The 19,082-nt window shown below is 35.9% G+C and overlaps 1 protein-coding gene across 1 annotated transcript; it reads right to left on the bottom strand.

Annotated features, from left to right (window-relative positions):
• Positions 1-305: 305 nt before the first annotated feature.
• Positions 306-11,465, bottom strand: LOC131858881 (uncharacterized). Its single transcript, XM_059212352.1, has 3 exons — positions 11,335-11,465; positions 11,223-11,238; positions 306-623 (listed from the first exon to the last, which is right to left on the bottom strand). Exons 1-3 carry the CDS (start codon positions 11,463-11,465, stop codon positions 306-308), a joined length of 465 nt encoding a protein of 154 aa, XP_059068335.1.
• Positions 11,466-19,082: the final 7,617 nt, after the last annotated feature.

Here is a 19,082-nt window from a genome sequence, read left to right as displayed (position 1 = left end):
ATCTTAAAAAATGTTTTCAATTGCATGACATTAAATTGATTCAAAACTCTAGTATCTGTTGCCTTCTCCAAGGACTCAAAATGAGATTCAACAACATTCAACATACTCTTAAGCTTACCGGAGGGGTTATCAGTTGTGTCTAGTTTGAAAGATGACAAAATTTTCTCTAATACATCTCTTGCCAATTTTATTATCTCTTTGTCTGCGGTATGGGACTTAAGTAAGTCCTCACTGGCTTTTGCTTGTGTGAGAGTTGCTAGTTTCAATTCTTGAATCAAAGATAAGGAAATCAGATCAATAGACCCTTAACCAAAATCATCTGAATAAATAGCAATTTGTTTTCCTTTGTCAGCAATGGTGTCTTTTGCCACTGTCACCGGAGCCTGATCTTCCTTCTCCTCTCCTTTCTCCTTTCCTTCTCCCTCTGCACTTTCATCTTTACCATCATCCTTCTTTGTATCATTTGTCTTCTCAGCTACCTTCTCTGAAACAATGTCTATCACCGGAGGATCCTGTACAACTTCATTGGAGTTATCAACATTAACACTATCAGGATTATCTGGTACTATAGTCTGTTCATTTGGTTTCCCTATCGGAATGGCCTTCTCAAATGATTGATCTTCCTACTTATCAGGAATAGCATGCACTTCCGGAATAGATATGTCATGTGATTGCTCTCCCGGATTCACATCAATTCTGTGATCTATAAAACATTGTCTCAAAATTACTTCTATCTCTTTGGTCACCTCATCTATTTTGCCGAGCATAAGTTTATTGACCCTCTTCTTGCTTCAGAATCTCTCCTTTGCAAGCTTTAATAGTCTAACAAAATCATCTTTAGAAATGACAGAGGATAAGTTTACTAATACATACTCCTTTATTCTTTCATCCTCTAAACTTGTTGTATGCCTCCTCTAATCCAAAATGTCATACAGGCTTTGGGTATCATGGATGACAATTCTATTAACGCTTTGCTATAAACATCCATGTACTAAACAATTGCTTCCTCTATAGCTCTTTGATCTTTATCATCAAAATATTCATAGTATACAGGCAATTTTCAAATTACCATCTTTAAGCATTTCATCAATTATTTGTTTCAAAATTATTGGGGGCACAACTTCATATGTACCTTCAACTTTGTCCAATTTCAGAGCTTCATCCAATTCTGACTTCTGCTGCTTTCTTTCATTTAATTAATTACAAGTTTATAACTTTAGTTAAATAATATTTATTATTTAATTAAATTCAATTTTTGTGTTTCCCATAATTTAATTGTCTAACTTATTCTTTTCTATTTCAAATATTCAAATATTCAAACTTTCTAAATTCCAATTTCAATTAATTTCAAATAAATGTGCATGTCATTTCATGATTTTGAAAATAAAAATTCAAATTCAAATACATGTCAAATTCCTATAGCACATGCCTAAAATCCTAACTAGCACTAGCTCTAAGCTCAACTGTTAGTCACCTTTTCTGACTAGGAAATCAAATAGGTCAACCCTTGCACTATGTTTGGTAACTAACTCAACCCAAAGCTTCTACTTCTATAGTTTTTAATCAGGCTTCCATTCGGTCTTCAGTGGTAAACTCCCTCGGGAGGCTTCCCAACCTTTAGAACAAAGGCTTCACATATCTTAAAGATACTGGGGGAAGACTAATCCCTAAGAAAAACCGTTGGAGGAGATTTCATCAGCCTCCACATTTGATTATAGTGGGTTGAAATACTTGGTGATAAAGTCATTTCCCACTTGGGTCATAACCTTTTTACTAGCCCTTTAGAGGCTTCAGGAAGGTAGACCCTCTAAAGGATGTAAGATACTTGAAGTAAAGAAAGCATCAAAGAGTGGGTTTGAACTTTTGATCACCCGATTAAGGGGAGAGCATATACCTACCACTTTCGAGACACAAAGTACACTTTCTTTTTATCTCATATTACAGTTGTTTTCTAAAAGCTATTCAGAAGACATGTGGTTCTTTTTATCCTGATATAGCAATGTGTAAAGATAGCCAAAATTTTGAAAAAGAGATCCTAGTTAACCAAAGTAAATTCGCCAAATGAATAACAACGATTTTGCAATCTTGAAAGCTTAATGAAGTGAAGGTTCTTTTTCAACTCCCAAATGATAAATGAGGTTATTTTTAATCAACACCTAAAGGAAAATGATGTTTAATTTTAACCCTATGCAAAAATGGGAACATTTGTTTTGTTCTTTTTAGAGCCCAAAGAAAACCGATCCTATCTTGCATAAAAGAAAAGAAAAGATTTTGTTGTTCTTTTTTTTTAACCATGCAAGAAAGAAAGATGAAGTTTATTTTAGGCATCAAAATAAATCATGAAGTTCTTTTTAAGTATCCAAAAGGAAAAGTGAGATTCATTTTACTTTTGCAATAAAAGGAAAAAAGAGTTCTTTTTACTTTTGTAATAAAAGGAAAAAAGAGTTATTTTTACCAACTTTATAAGAAAGTAAATAAAACTAACTAACTCCTCCTGCTCCTGCACTAAAAAATCTTAGAACTTGCACTGAAAAATGTTAGAACCTGCACATATTTAGCGAAAAAAATTAAATCCCGATAGTGGGCTTCACAAGCCTAAATTTCTGAATATTTACAAATTTTATGTCTCTATCAGAGCTGTGCGCTAAACTTTCACACCAATGCACTAAAGTATGGTGCAGAAGCACTAAAAGACAACACCTAAGTGCTACTCTGAGGCCTAGATGTGTTAAAATAGTTCTCCGATGCGTTAAACAAGAAGAAAGGGGTCTGTGCTAGAAAGATAACAAAATGCACTAAGTTATGGTCTCTATGTGCTAAACAGTGCCATGTATGCACTAAAGTTCACCACAGATGCGCTAAAGAAAGTCCCAAACGCGCTAGTTTGCAATTCTGACGTGATTGTTGTCTTCAACCTGCATGAAAAATGATGTTATTTTTGGGGACGTGCCCCATGGTGGGCGCCAAAGATGTATGCATGAAAATGTGGTGATCAAAATGAATAAATCAAGATCAGATGACCTATATACCAATGAGAATCTTGTGCAAGTATAAACTAATTTAAACTAGTTTAACTTCCCAAGGGGTGTCGCATTGTTCTCTATCTCATAGGATCCCTAAAGTCAATGTTTTCCTCTCATATCATTGAGCAAATGACTTAGGAATGACAACTCCAAGAACAAGTGATATTGTGATCTATATGCATGAATGAATTCTAAGATCTATATGCTATGTTAAAAGATATGATGCTTAAGCTAAGATGAAGATAGTGATATGATAACGAGATTAACAAATTATCCTAACATGATATACTAGCATGAATATTCTATGATATGAAATGATATGCTTCTAAATGTTATGATGATATTTTAACAAATAAAGGCTAAAATGCTTAGTAAATTAGACTATAATATAGATGCATGAAACTTGGATCTATTGGAGAATGAAAAATGAGAGCTCTATTTATAGGGAAAATAGGGCAATGGAGGGTTGAGATTGAATAATCTTAACAATGGCCAGGATTGAAAGTTACTCAATCCATGTTTACAATTTTCACCAATGAAATGGTGACAATTGTCAACAAGAGGTGACTTGAGAGGAGATGCAAGAGGCATTGAATGCCTGAGGAGACATAAAGGTTACCTTAGGAGGTAAGGTTAAGGTTAGGTTAGAGTTATCCATTGGATAAAACTTTTACCCAAGGGGTAAACTCTTGTGCAAGGGTTAATAGGATGACTAAGGTTAAAGTCATGGGTGCTTGATAAGACCCCTGGTTTAGATGAGGGTTAAGTTAGAGAGAAAGTATCTAACCATGAAGGGAAGGTTGAGTTAACCATTAATGGTTTGGAAGACTTTGGGGATAAATTTGTAAGAGTCCTTCCAAATTTGGGGGAACTCAACAAGTTAGCTTGTTGAAGAAATATAGCCTTTAATGCATTTACAAGACTTTCCTCCAAATTTGAGAAGTGACATCCTCAAACTTAGGGAAAGGACATGTTTAGAGGGATTAAAGCTAATTAAGATAGTTTAGAAGAATCTAGAAGGCTCTAGAAGAGATTTAGGAGGCAAGTGGGAGATGTAGGAAAATGCAAGTGGGAGGATTTTTATAAATAAATTAGATTTATTTATATTCAAGGGTCAATTTAATTAAATGTAAATTTAATTAAAAGGAAGAAAGGGGAATTAATTAAATAAAGTGATTTACTTAATTAAAGGCTAGAAAAGGTTTAGGTGAATTTAATTAAATAAATTGAATAATTTATTTAATCAAATAGAAGAAAATGAAGAAATTAATTAAATAAGATTTAATTAATAAGAGGGGTAGGGTTTAAAGAAATATTAAATATTTATTTAAGAAGGTGGTTAGATTTATACGTCTACAAGTCCCACACCCTGTTTTCTCAGTTGTAACTACTCAAACTTAGTATAGGCTACATGTGGTCTAATCATTGGACCTCAATCTCTAACCTCCCTCCTGGATCATGCATAATATGTCATACCTATAGGTACATCCTATCTCTCCCCAAACTACCTTCACACCCTCTCTAGTAGCTAAACCTCAATAATCCTCTATCTTAATGGTCCTACCTATCAAGTACCTCTATTGTCTGCAATAAGGGAGAAGATCATCATCATCCATCCAACCCTCACAATCCCTATATGGTCTCCATGCAAAATCCCTCAAGTAGTCTAGCTGATGTCTCTAGTATGATGTCTGACTCAATGACCCTTGTGATAGTGCCCCATCATAACAATATGCATAAGGTCATCCTGGTCATACATGTCTATTTGGTATAGCTATGCACAATGCTATTACTCAAGAGCCCACACATGTAATAAGGTCAACCTACTGTTGATAGTGAAAGACCGTTTGTATGCCACCTAGTGTAAATGAAAATATATGATTGCAAGGATGCATGGTCCCCATGCAATTACCGTACCCTCCATAACCATCCACTCTAACACTCATCCCCATCTAATAGGGAATCCAAATCCTCTCCTATTTGTTGCTACCAATCCTTCTATCACCGTACTAATGACAATCACCAACCTTAAGTGCTAAGCTACTATAGTCTCCCATCTAATCTTTGTTTCACAAGATTGTTGAGCTTTCAGCTTGAGCATCACGGGTGCAATCCCAAAGAAGTAACAAAACAATGGAAACAAAGACTAACAGAGTAGTCCATAATATAAGCAAGTATTAAAGGAGCTTTGATCTCTCAAAGACCTTCAATACATAGTCATAGCACAACAATAATGCATTCAAACTATGCATATTGGCATGTGTAATGCAAAAAGAGGACAACAAGTTATCTTTTGCAGAGGGCATGATCATCAGGAATAGAGCCAACAGAGAGTGAATACAGTTTTATCACCGTTCTAAAGGGAAATATGACTGGAGAAACAATAATCAAAAGAGAAGAGGTTTCTTATTTCATGTTTTAAATGTCACAAATACTAGTGAAGGAGTAAATACAATCAAGGAAATATTTCAAAGCCTATTGTGATGAACCTTAATGTTGATTAACCAAATAAAAGAAAACCCTTGAGAGAATCCTATACCTAAATAGGATGGCTTGAGCTTCAAATTTAAATATACCACTTGAGAAGGCCATTAACCAGTTAAAGGATTAAAATTTGGAGATTTAAGATGGATTTTTAGATCAAAAACAGTTATGAGTCCTTAAAGAGGTGGTCTTATAAGTCATCTACAATCAAAGGCCTGAAATTGAAGAGCTCAGAAGTAGTTATCAATAGTTTAAAGCTAGTTAAGACTCCACATGGGTTAGTTATAAGTTGAGACTTCCTTTCCACCAGTTAGCTCTCAATTTCCATCAATTTTAAGTGTCTTTATGCATGCTTTCGTATCATTTTCGACCCTACGAGCTACAATAATGTAGGATTGAAGAAGTTTTCAAGGGAAGAACCATAATTTCAGTTGAGTTCAAAGAGAAAGAGGTGGATTTTGAGATTATTCCTACCTTGATTTTCTTTTTGAAGACTTCTTCTATAAGTTCTACTCTCTTCTTCTTTTAAAAGCTAGTTCTTTTTCTCTCCTCCTTTTGCTTTCAACATTAGGGCATGAAGATTGTAGCTCATTTTGAAGTATTCTCGGATTTGTAACAACAACAACTTTCATTTTTTCAAAAATATATAACAGGTTTTCCTTCTTGATACTTCATGAGTTGTAATGAATGATTGATTTGATGAATTTTTTTGTGATTCATGCTTAGAATCCTTTTAGTTTGTCTCTTTCAAACAATATTAATTCAAAAAGATGCATGATTAATACAGGTCTTAGATTGTGTAATTTGATTTTGATAAGTTTGAAGTTGAGAAAATAGTTTATTTTCCTTCAAGCAAACTTTCTAATCAGACCCTTTCTATGAAATATTTATGTATTACATGCTTAGTTGAGTTGTGATAAACAAAGCTCTTGTATTTGAGATGTGTTGTGAGTTAGTGCAGAGGATTAGACTTCTCAATCATTTGGTGCATCACCTCCTAGGATAGGTTTTAATTCCAGCATCCTTCTATCCTTTTTCCCATCAAAAATTTATTTGCATGAGATTCATCAAAGAGAACCAATTGACTCTGGAGGTTGATTCCACCATAGGTAACCCACAGGCTTGGAAATCATCCCATGTTTCACAAGATTGTTGAGCTTTCAACTTGAGCATAATAGGTGCAATCTTGGTGACAACAATCTCTTAGTCAACCATGTATAGCTTGTCCTCATCCACCTCAAACATATGGCTCAAAGCCTCTCTCACAATAGAAGGATCATACACAGCTAACTCGCCATGAACAAGAATCCTAAGTATCTGCCACATGTCCTCCAATGTGATTGTTGCCTCTCTCATCGATAGATGAAATTAATTTGTCTTATGGTGCCATACCTTTATTAATGTGGTGATAAGTGCCCTATTTGCCCTTATGTCTGGCATATAAGTGATATGCAGTAATCCTAAGTACAATAAGCAATCTCTCTCTTGCCTCCACAACTGATGACACAATGATAGACATGAAGGGTGAATCTCAAGATTTTGTAATGTCAAGAGATTAACCTACAATACAATGGGGTAAATATTATATTAACTTGACCTTATCCATCATGACCCCTTACCCCAATCAGTTATATCTCAACATAATTGCATTATCCCTAGTTCCAAACCCTAATTCAGTACCCTAATCGAGTACCTGAGTGCTCAATCCTAGTCTATCCAGCTTAATCCCTATGTTAAACCCTAGGTCAACCTAAGTCATCTTAGTCAAACCCTAACCCTCAAAACCTAACCAAGTTGCATGTTAGCTTAGCCAATTGCATATTTTACTCAACCAATTGCACTATTTTGCATGCCACCTACATAGTTGTATTTCGTAATTGCATGATTCTATTACCCAACGGCACAACTCTTAGCCAACTACACAGAAAATGCACCCAACTGTGCAAATATTAACCTAGAATCGCTGACACACATTGAAAACAAAGAAATTAAACCTAGAAATGTGTGCTCAAATAAAAAATTAACAAGTGGGATCTGGGGTACATACTCCTGGTCCTTAGCCCTCCAATCGCTTGTAGCTCCGTACACACTCACACTGATGATTCTCCCTTTGAATTTGCACCATCTTACAAACTTCTCCTTCCTCTAAAGCTCTGATTCTTCCAAAAAAGATAGTGAAAATAAGCTCTTTTCACCCTGTCGCCCCCTTTTATAACCCCTCTTGTGTGCCTAGATGGGCATGCACACACTCCCCTTTGAACTGATCACAATCTTTTTCACCTTCTTGAGCTTGTATCTTTTTTGCTTTTACCCCAAATTCACTTATGTTCATTCTTTTGGAATCTTGGCATCATCGTCAACAAATTAACCTCTTCCCAAATTTTCAATCAATTTCTCAAGGGGGCACCCTTATACCCATTTACACTCGGGACATGTTTTAATATGATATTTTTCTAGAATCTTCCTTGAACTAACATTCTAAATCACATTGTCTCAAAGAGGAGAATAATTTAGACACTAAAAATCAGTGAACACATGCATTCTTCATTTTAAACCTAATCGCATCTATAGTCTTTACTATTTGGCGGTCATGTCCCACTTCCGGTTTCCCATTTTCTATTTTGTTGGCATTATTTTCTCCCCTTTTCAAGTTTGGGATATCATTTTTACCTAAAATTCATCCCCTTGATCTGAGTTTGTTCTCATCTCAATCCTGTGATGTTGATTCATCCCTAAACCTGTCTCGATTAGGTCATTTTGCTTCCTTTTTGACCCTGCAGCTTCCCCTTTCACAATTTCTATCTAGATCGCATCATTTTCTCCCGATTCCTATTTTATGATATCATTTTTAACTCTTCTCTTGCTCCAAGGCATTGCATCGGTCCCATTTTTGTGTGGTGATCTGCTTTGACCCACTTTGACCCAGTTTACCCGCTTTTACCTAATTTGACCTATTTTTTCTAATTTTGCTCAATTCTTCCCATTTTCTATCTAAACCTTCCCATTTCTTCCTAATGTCACCCAATTTGACCAAATTAAGGTCTTTGGATGTCATTTTGACTAATTTGGCCTTTTAAGTTTAATTAATTAAACCCCTTTTTACTAATTATTTCCTAATCATTTAATCGTTCATCATTAATCATCTCCTTTTAATATTAATTAAATAATTTATATTATTTTATTAATTTTGAATCTGCACTTTAATTAAATGATTTTAATTATTTAATAAAATGTTCATTTTCTCTCATAATTGAATAATCTATTTAAATTATTTGGTTAACTAATTATGTCATCTCATCATAATTAAATACATATTTATTTATTTAATTATTTATTCTAATTTAACCACAAATTTTCTCGATCTAAAAATTGCTAAACGCCTGCGTTCTTCATTTTTAACCTGATCGCACGTATAGTCTTTATTACTAGTTGATCTTGTCTCACTTCCCCTTTCCCATTTTTGTCCAGTTGACATCATTTTCTCCCCATTTCAAGTTTGGGATATCATTTTGACCTAAAATTCATCTCCTTGATGTCAGCTCATTCCCATTTCGATTTTGTGATGTCAATTCATCTCAAAACTTGTCTCAATTAGGTCATTTTGCTTCCTTTTTCACCCTGCGGCTTCCCTTTCCCCATTTTCAGTCCTAATAGTATCATTTTCTCTCAATTTCTATTTTGTGATATCATTTTCACCTCTTCTCTTGCCCCATACTGTTGGTTTTCCAAATTGATCTAGTTTACCTGCATTTACTCGCTTTTACCCTTTTTGACCTAATTTTCCCATTTTCATTCAATTCTTCCCATTTTCTATTTGAATCTTCCCAATTCTTCCAATTTTCATCCAATTTGACCACATTTGACTTAATTTGACCAAATTAAGATCTCTAGATGTCAATTTGACTAATTTGTCCTTTTCAGTTTAATTAATTGTTTAATTAATAAAAGCCCTTTGTTACTAATTATTCTCCCTAATCATTTAATCTTTCATCATTAATCATCTCCTTTTAATATTAATTAAATAATTTATATTATTTAATTAATTCCAAATCTACATGTTACTTAAATGATTTTAATTATTTAATTAAATGTTCAATTTCTATCTCCCCTAATTGAATAATTTATTTAAATTATTTTGTTAGCTAATTATGTCACCATAATTAAATAAATATCTTTATTTATAAATTATCTATACTAATTTTTCATCTCCTAATTTTCAAAATAGAAACAAATATTTTATTTGTTTTATGCGATTTTCCCCAAATCCTCCTAATTTTTGAAAATGGGAAGCTAATATTCTCTTTGATTTTCAAAAATCCATCTTTTTGGAAATATCTCATACATTTTTATTTTAAATTCAAAAATGAGGTATGCATCTTTGAAAATCTACTTTTTTCTTTTTTTCTTTTCTTTTTTTTTCTTCTTTTTCTTCATCTTCTTCATTCTTCCTCGAATGGTAGCTTTGTCATCCACTCAATCAGGTCAGTCCATCTAACCAGAAATCTTTGCAATCTTGTCCATCCGTTGAGTCTCAAGTTTTCTATAAAGTGGGACTTCTTTCATCAATCAAATCATCTAATTTTATGTATCTTCATTAAGTTGAAATAGCTTAGAAAATAATCTCATTTTCCTATTGTCATTTTGTTAAAATAATCTAGTAATTAGAATCATCATTTTGTCAAAGAATCACATTCCTCGTAAATATCACATATCATATCCTTGCTTTCATTTTGTATTTGCACCTACACAATGAGAGCAACATACTAGAATTAGAGATAAAAGGAGAAGCAACGAAGTTTAACGAAGAAGCACGCAAGGATGGTTTGCATTATTAAGTTTTATTTTAGTTATTTTGTTTGTCAAATTTGGATAGATTAGAATGATTGATTGAGTTTTCGTGATTAATTTAGTTAGATCAATTTCATGCTTGGGTTTTATCATTTAACCCAAATTTTCTCGATCTTCAAATATCATCATCAGTATCAGAGTACAAAAATCTGTGTCTTCATGTCAAAATGGAGCTGGTAGGCTCAATACAATCTCAAAAAATGTATACAAAAATGTGTATAATTGAAAATATCACTGGGTTCTCCATCGGTCCTCTTGACCTCTGCCTTGTCTTGAGGATGAAGCTCATCGTGTCCCTAGTCCTACCTATCTTGGTGGCCTCAGTGGCCCAATGACCATTGTACTACTTTGTGTCCTTCGTGAGTGTGTCCCGCTACATGACTTGCCCTGTACCTAATATGATGGTGCTCTATCTTTTGTTGGCACCATGTTCTCATATGGATCCCTACAATACCTATCCTCCTTCCCTAACTCTCCTATCTCTTGCACAACCTTGCACATACTGATATTTGTGACACTCTGGATAAAATATTGAATGGTCTCATCTTCTCTCTATACTCTAGACATTGCTATATCTCACAAGGCTATAAGCTTAACTCTCTTTGCTACACATTTATCCCTATTTGTGATCAAATGTGTTTGCTCTACCTCCCATGCTTCTCTATTTGGTGTATCCTGAGAGGCTATCAGAGTATCCCTCTTCACCAACAGTTTAGCCCTCTCAACACTCCACTACTCTATTTGCACTGTAAATCTCTTCGTTCGTGCAATCAACGATGCTCTCTCAACATCCCAAGCTGTCTTGGCACCCTGAAGAGATGATATCTATCTTTTTAACATGACTAAGTGCTCTCTTTGATACCTCACCTCACCTCTAACAACCCTATCATCAATAATGCAGTCAACCTCATCACTTACTACTATGTCCTGCATGGGCTCACCCTATGGAACCTTTATGTCATCAACCTAATCCATCAACATGGCATCCTGATTTGAATCTATCTCCTCATCCTCATTTGTCTCCTTTTCCTCATCTCCCTCCTCCTCATCCTCATCCATCTCCTCATCTTTGTTTATATCCTTGTCCTCATCTCCTTTTGGCTCCTCCATATCTACCTCCTCCTGTCCCCTCCTCTATCTTTGTTGTGGTGTCATTCTCTACGCTAGAATATCTAGATCTGTCAAAGGCAAAGGCCTATTCTCTACAAACCATCAAACATATGTTGTTGTCGTACCTTTGTCTATAACATTTTGGTCCCGCACCCCACTATATCGATTGTAATTGCTTAAACTCAATATAGGCTACATGAGGCTTAACCACTAGTCCCCAAACTCCAACCTCCCTCTTAGATCATGCATGATATGTCATACTTGTAGGTACATCTTGTTGCTCCCCAAAATGCCTTCACACCCTCTCTAGTAGTTGAACCTCAATAATCCTCTATCTCATAACGGTCTCACTTATTAGGTACTATAGCATCCTAAAATTGCGACACTTGCAATTTCGACCGCATTTGGGTCTTCACGATGGCGATGCAACACGAAACCTGAATGGAGACCCTGAAACTTGCTCACGACATCAAAACTGCATTTTTCCAGCACCCTGGCCTGATCCCTCCTTGCACCCTGCTGTCCCGGGAGGTGGGACCAGACCGCCCAGTGCCCTAGTCCTTCAGGACCAGGGCGCCCAGCACCCTGGTCCCCCAGGACCATGGCGCCCAGCGCCCTGGTCCCTGGCCCTATTTTGGGCCCGGTCTCCTATGGGGCTTCGGGTCTTTTTGTTTGCAAATTGGAAAATAACATTTCCTGGTTGGCCTAAGGTCGGGAAAATTAGTCTATCAACCCTAATTGACAAGTATATAAACTACATTTTCTCTCCCATTTTAAAAAAGAGGAAAAAAGACGAAAAAGGCATGGAAACGATACTCAAACGTTCAAGCATTCAAGCATTCAAGCATTCCTTCAAGCAATTGATCATTCCAAGTCTCCATTCAAGGCTAAGTGTTGCATTCAAGACAAGGATTCAACCATTGAAGAGGAGATCACATACTACAACATACAACATACAACATATAACAACATCTACACCTTCGCATGTAAGAATACAACATTCTTACAACGAGGTACTAGTACTTGTTTTACATTACAATCATTTACATTTATAGCATTTCTCATTTCTTGGTTAATTCCAAAACCGAGGTTTGACCTAAGGGCAAACCCCTAATCCCTAACCCCCCAATCATCTTCGCTTTTCTGTGTGTAGGTTGCAGGTACGCGGCTGTAATTGAAGATCTGGAATCCTTGTGCAAAGACGAATAGATCCCCCTTCGTTTCGCGGATTTTTCGGAGGACCGTGTGCACGTCGGGCGCCATCATCCCGTCAACTTTTGCTCAAATTTGCAGGACAGCACCGTCTCGACATTTTACTGCTAATTCCAGGTCCGCAGCTTCATCCTATATCCCTATCTCAGTTTATAAGTGAATCTTTCTCACTTTCTATGCATTCCTAGCTTAATCATTCTATCCACATTCTTTACAAAAGAGGGTAGCCTTGCTGTCTTAACCCTTGAAACTCATTTAGAATCCAATCTTTCATTGTGTGGGATTGGATCTTGTGGGTTTCAACCCCTCTTTTGAATGTAAAGTCTCCCCTAAGTGAAAACTGACAATCCTAGTAACCTCCCTTCTCTCTCCTTAGAGTTGGAAGAGGGGAGGGCGATTAGGGTTCGATTTTCCACTTTACATTTTGGTGAACCCGATGTGAACATCCTTTTTGATTATTCATAGTTAGATTTGAAAATTGGATTCCTTGATTACATTTCCGTGTTTGATCTTTTGCAAAATTTTAGAGGTTGATTGCATAAAAACCCTAAATTTTCTTTTTAGTAATTAAGCTTGCGAAATGTTTAATTGTTAATGCTTGTTTCAGATCTACCCTTCTATTACAAATTGTCAATTCATATTTGTGCTTTAATTCTGAAAATTAAGTGGTTAAGTGTCAAAACCCTAATTTTTGAAACCCTCTTGATTCAACCTTTGTCCAACAATTTCACTGATCAAAACATCTACAAATCAGCTGTAACTTTGGAATCCGCAATAAAATCATAATATCTTTCATCCCTGAAAATTTGGAAAAAAGTTGCGAGGACCATGTGCACCCCGAGCGCCACGTCCCCGACATTTTTTCTGAAATTTCAAGAGCTAGATCTTACTGTATCTTTCTGCTAAAATCCAGAATTTTGGCTGATTTTATCAATTTTAACACTTTCAAAATTAAGGTCGAAGTTGGTCTTGTGATTGCTTGGTTTAAGGCTTCTAATTATTCAGAAATTATTGAAATTGAAATTTTGTGTCAAAATTGTGTTCTTACTGTCCTAAATCTGAAAAGTGTGTTAGCATTCATTCGAAATTTCAGTGCTTTATTCAAATTCTTGCAATTTGTGACTTTTGAAATTAAGTGCTTAATTACAACAACTTTGATTTCCGCTTTCAAAATTGAATTTTGCGTGAAATTGAGTCAACTTTTAAATTTCAAAACTTGCATTGCTTTTGGTATTCCCTCTAAAATCATAAAATTCAAAATTTTAGTTTCCCTCTCTTTTTCAAAATTCAAATTTTGCATTTTTCGACAATCTTGGTAGGGTTCAATTTTGAGATTGCAACTTTAATTTGGCCTATCTACAGATCATAAAATCACTCAATTTTTTCAGATTAGCTTTAAAATCATCATACCTTTCATCCCTGCAAATTTTGAAAAAAGTTGCAAGGACCGTGTGCACTCCGAGCGCCACGGTCCCTAACATTTTTTCTGAAATTTCGGGAGATTGTCGTGATTGCATTTAACAGCTTAAATCTAGGAGATTGGCTGATTTTACTGAAATTTGCTACCTCTAAAATTCAAAATCTTCTCTCCCTCTCTAGTGCATGAGTTTTACAACAATAAGCCCTACTTATACTATTCCCGTTAGACGAAGCCTTAGAACTAAGTCTTTCCAAGGTTTAATTACTGAGGAGATGGAACCTAATTTGAATGGCCTTTTTAACGAGGACATGGGTAATTCCTCTAATCCTCCTAATGATGAAGAAGCTCTCCATGAGGTTTTTGTAGAACAACTTGCGAAATTGGATAATCAATTTGACGATTTTCGACAATGGATGTCTCAAGAATACCCCGATAGTCAAGCTCTTCCTTTAATTGAGGGTCTAAAACATATGCTTCAAAGTGATAAGAATGGAATTGATATTTTGCGTGGTATTGCACACATTGTGGATTTGAATGTGATGCCTATGAAGAGTTGTGATGAAAATTTAGGTTATACACAACCTCCCACTCAAGTCAATCATTCTATTCCTTTGACAACTCCTATTGCTAGCATACCTACCTTTACATCAAACATAATGACTACTTCTATACAAGACATTCCCCCTATGATCACCAGTCATGGGGGCAATCCTTCTTCTTCAATCAACCCTCTTCCTTCATTCAATCCAACTTCTTCATTCATTCCTTCAATGAGTGTCCCTATTACATCTCCACAAATGAACATGACGCAAGGGGGCAATTCATTCAACCATTCCATTCCTCCTTGTAGTATTCCTTCTTTCCAATCATCTCCTATGACTAAATATCATAGTGTCCTACCACCTTACTCTCAATCAATACCTTCTTTCAATAACATAATACCTCCATCACAATCTAACATGTCTAATATGAACTCTTCGATTGAAGCGACCATTAACAATCTTGCGCAAACTGTCTCTTCTTTACAGCAACAAATTGCCTCTATGAATCAATCTAAGTTTAGTGTGCCCACATTTGATGTTGCGAGCCCACTTTCTCTTGACATTGTTCGAGCTATCCCTCCTAAGCATGTTGAAATCCCACAGTTGGAGCTTTATAATGGTAAAGGTGATCCTCTAACACATGTTAAGACCTTTCAAATAGTATGTACCAATTTTGCTTATGACCAAAGGTTGCTTGCAAAATTGTTTACTAGAACATTAAGAGATAAGGCCCTACAATGGTATTGCTCGTTGCCTTCCTATTCTATTACTTCTTTCCAACAACTTGCAAATGCTTTTATTCAACAATTTCAAAATAATATAAGTCCTACAGTTACTTTGATTGATTTAATGCATTGTAAACAAGGTGTTAAAGAAAAAGTGACTGATTTCATTGGTAGATATAAGCATTTGTGTGCTCAAATTTCTTTTCCAGTACCTGACAATGATATTCAAAGAATCTTTATTTCTAATTTACAAAACGATATTAGAGAAAAACTTATGTTTTTTGAGTTTACTTCTTTCCAATAGTTGTGTGCAACTCTTCACAATTATCAACTGACTGTGAGTCAAATGGAACAAGCAAATCCTATGGCTCCGAGTGATAAGGGTGATAGTAGTCAACAACCATTTGGGAAGTTTAAACTGAATAGAGAGTCCATTAAGTTCAATGAAAACATCATCAACAACAATGTGAATGCAGCATCAGGTGTGCCTCCTATTTCTAAGTTTTTCAAGAAAGAAAGAAAGTTCACTCCTTTGAATGAATCATTGCATAGTATTATGAATAAGTTATTGGAACAAAATGTGCTTACTCTCCCTCCTATAAAGCAAATAGATCCTGCAAAGATTAATTAACCCTATTTTGATAACAAATCTTTTTTTCAATTTCATCGTCAACCTGGGCATGATACTGAAAAATGTTTTGCTTTAAAGGGTAAAATTCAAGATTTGATTGATAATAATACTATCTCTGTTTCAGGTGTGAATGATAAAGGCAACACATCTGTAGCTCTTCCTAACCAAAATCTTAAGATCTTTACTAATCCATTACCTTCTCATACCTCTAATGTGATTGAGACTAATGATTCCTCTTTCTCACCTGATGGCCTTGTGTCTATGACTCCAAATGTGATTAACTTTGTAGAGCAGCAGAAAATCCCTAAAGAACCTTCCATCACATTTGATCCCAGTGAAACTATCAGGGCACCTAATGGTCCTTTATATATAGTTGCAAAATTCAAGAATACACCTTGCCGTGGAGTGCTTATTGATCCTTCTTGCATGGTTAATGTTATTACTGAAGAATTTCTTTTTACTTTGCAATTGAATCAAGTGATCTATGACAAAAAAAATGTGGTTGTGAAATTATTTGATGCATTTTCTTCTCCTACAATTGGTTCTATTACATTACCTATTGATGTCCATAACAAATCCCTTGATGTGAGCTTTTCTATTATTCCATCATCTGAACAATTTCGTGTGAAGCTAGGCTATCCTTGGCTATCTTCCATGAAAGCTATTGCTTCTCCTATTCACAAATGTTTGAAATTTCCCCATAATGGTGAAGTTGTTACTGTCAATCATAGTCTCTTTAAACCAGCTGAAAGAACTTCTAGTGTTCCTATTGATTATTTTTGGCCTAAACAATTCCAATCTCTTCCACCACGAAGTGATCATCTTTTCAAATCTTATCAAAAGTGGAAAAAAGATATGATCCTATCTCTAGGTGAACCTCGAACACCCAAACTTGATATTTCTAGTGTTCTTGAGAAGGAAGTTCTTCCTTTGAAAGATAAAACTAATGTCTTTCCTCAAGAAGATTCCCAACCCATTCCTATGGATGTGACTATGTCTATGTCTAATAAACTTTCTAAAAGTAGACCTATACCTCCTCATCATGATGGACTTGGTCTCCTTCCTAAACCAAATATTCCTCCTTTATATGGAGCAGTTCCTCCTCCTTCCTTTTATAGAGAGAAGAGACCTTCCTCTTCTCCTATTATCCAACCTAAGAGACCATAACCTAAACACCCAAGTGATAAGGATGAGAACATTCCTCCTCCTCAATCTTCTCAACTTCCTACTAATACTAGATGAAATCGTTCTGCACGTGAACGCCGATGAAAGCGTCGTCTTAGAGCTGATGCAGCTACTTCTCAAATTTTGCAATCCCCAAAAACACCTTCAGCTAGTATTATTCCATTTTCTCCTTAGCCGAAAATTGAGCCAAAATCTCCTAAGCATAAGATACATGATGATTTTGATCCTGTGTGAGTTAAAGGTCCTATTTTTATAAATCTTGATGATGATATAGATGAAAATGCTATTCATGATGAAAATGTTACTTCTCTTGCTTCTGATAGTGAATATGAATTTGTTGATATTGATAACCATTTATCTAATGAATTTTCTAAAGCACTTATCCTAGCTCTTAGACAAGAACAACGTGGCTTGGAACATGAACATAGCCCTTGTTTGGATCTTGTGATAGCTCCATCTGCTGTGTTGGATGTTCCTCCTCTGGCGTGTTTCCTGCCTTCCCAAAATATTGATCAGCAAGATCGGGGGGTGGATGACGTGCTAGACTAGTTTCATTAGCATAGCAGACTCTCTCCTCCTCTCTTTTGTTACTTCTTCTATGTGTTATTCTCATTCTTCTATTTATTGTCCTTAGTGTTGTCTACTTGAGGATGATGCAAAGCATTCAGATCTCTTTTGGTCTCTCTCATGTTGACTCAAAAGACACATGTATTCCCTTCTTCTAGGTGACCTTCCTTGATTGGGGAATGAAGAACAATTATGCATACATACATATGATATATATACATGAATTATCATACAGCATACTGACCCCGAGGAAAGCGAAGTCACCTCGTGCTTTGTGTTTTGTATCTATTATCCTTGGGTTTATCTCACACTTGGGGGCTAAATCTTTGTGATAACATGCTCCTTTCCTTTCTCATTTCTTATGTGTATCACTACATTAAAGCAATCACCCCCGTTGAGGCATGTGCGATCGCTTTAACGTAGGGGGGCATACACCCTGTCTATCCCTTCAGGAATACTTGAAAATTTCTTGGCGAACTTAGCTTTGCCTTGAAATTTTTTGGTATTTCTCTTGCATGACTCATAGTGAGGGAACCTTACTACTGACAGTCATGGTTCTCCCTCATGATCTTCCCTTTTACTCTGTCAATCGAAGTCGTAAGATCCTTAGTCCACTGGGGGCTTGGTGTGTCTTGCCTCCTTGACGTGGTGAAAGTTTTTCAATGATGTTTCCTTGTACTTTACCGGAAGTATGAGCGTACACTTATACTCCTGCTAAAGTGGGGGCTAAATGTAGCGTCCTAAAATTGCGACACTTGCAATTTCGACCGCATTTGGGTCTTCACGATGGTGATGCAACACGAAACCTGAATGGAGACCCCGAAACTTGCTCACAACATCAAAACTGCATTTTTCCAGCACCCTGGCCTGATCCCTCCTTGCACCCTGCTATCCCGGGAGGTGGGACCAGAGCGCCCAGCGCCCTGGTCCCTGGCCTTATTTTGGGCCCGGTCTCCTATGGGGCTTCGGGTCTTTTTGTTTGCAAATTGGAAAATAACATTTCCTAGTCGGCCTAAGGTCGAAAAAATCAGTCTATCAACCCTAATTGACAAGTATATAAACTACATTTTCTCTCCCATTTTAAAAAAGAGGAAAAAAGACAAAAAAGGCGTGGAAACGATACTCAAACATTCAAGCATTCAAGCATTCAAGCATTCCTTCAAGCAATTGATCATTCGAAGTCTCCATTCAACGCTAAGTGTTGCATTCAAGACAAGGATTCAACCATTGAAGAGGAGATCACATACTACAACATACAACATACAACATACAACATACAACATACAACATATAACAACATCTACACCTTCGCATGTAAGAATACAACATTCTTAC

Source organism: Cryptomeria japonica, chromosome 10 (genome assembly GCF_030272615.1).
Source record: "Cryptomeria japonica chromosome 10, Sugi_1.0, whole genome shotgun sequence".
NCBI classification, from domain to species: Eukaryota; Viridiplantae; Streptophyta; class Pinopsida; order Cupressales; family Cupressaceae; genus Cryptomeria; species Cryptomeria japonica.
This window is presented reverse-complemented; position numbering and strand designations above follow the sequence as displayed.

Coding starts and splice junctions, on each gene's coding strand:
- LOC131858881 (XM_059212352.1), bottom strand. CDS start 11,465: ATGGAGGAGCCAAAAGGAGATGAGGACAAGGATATAAACAAAGATGAG.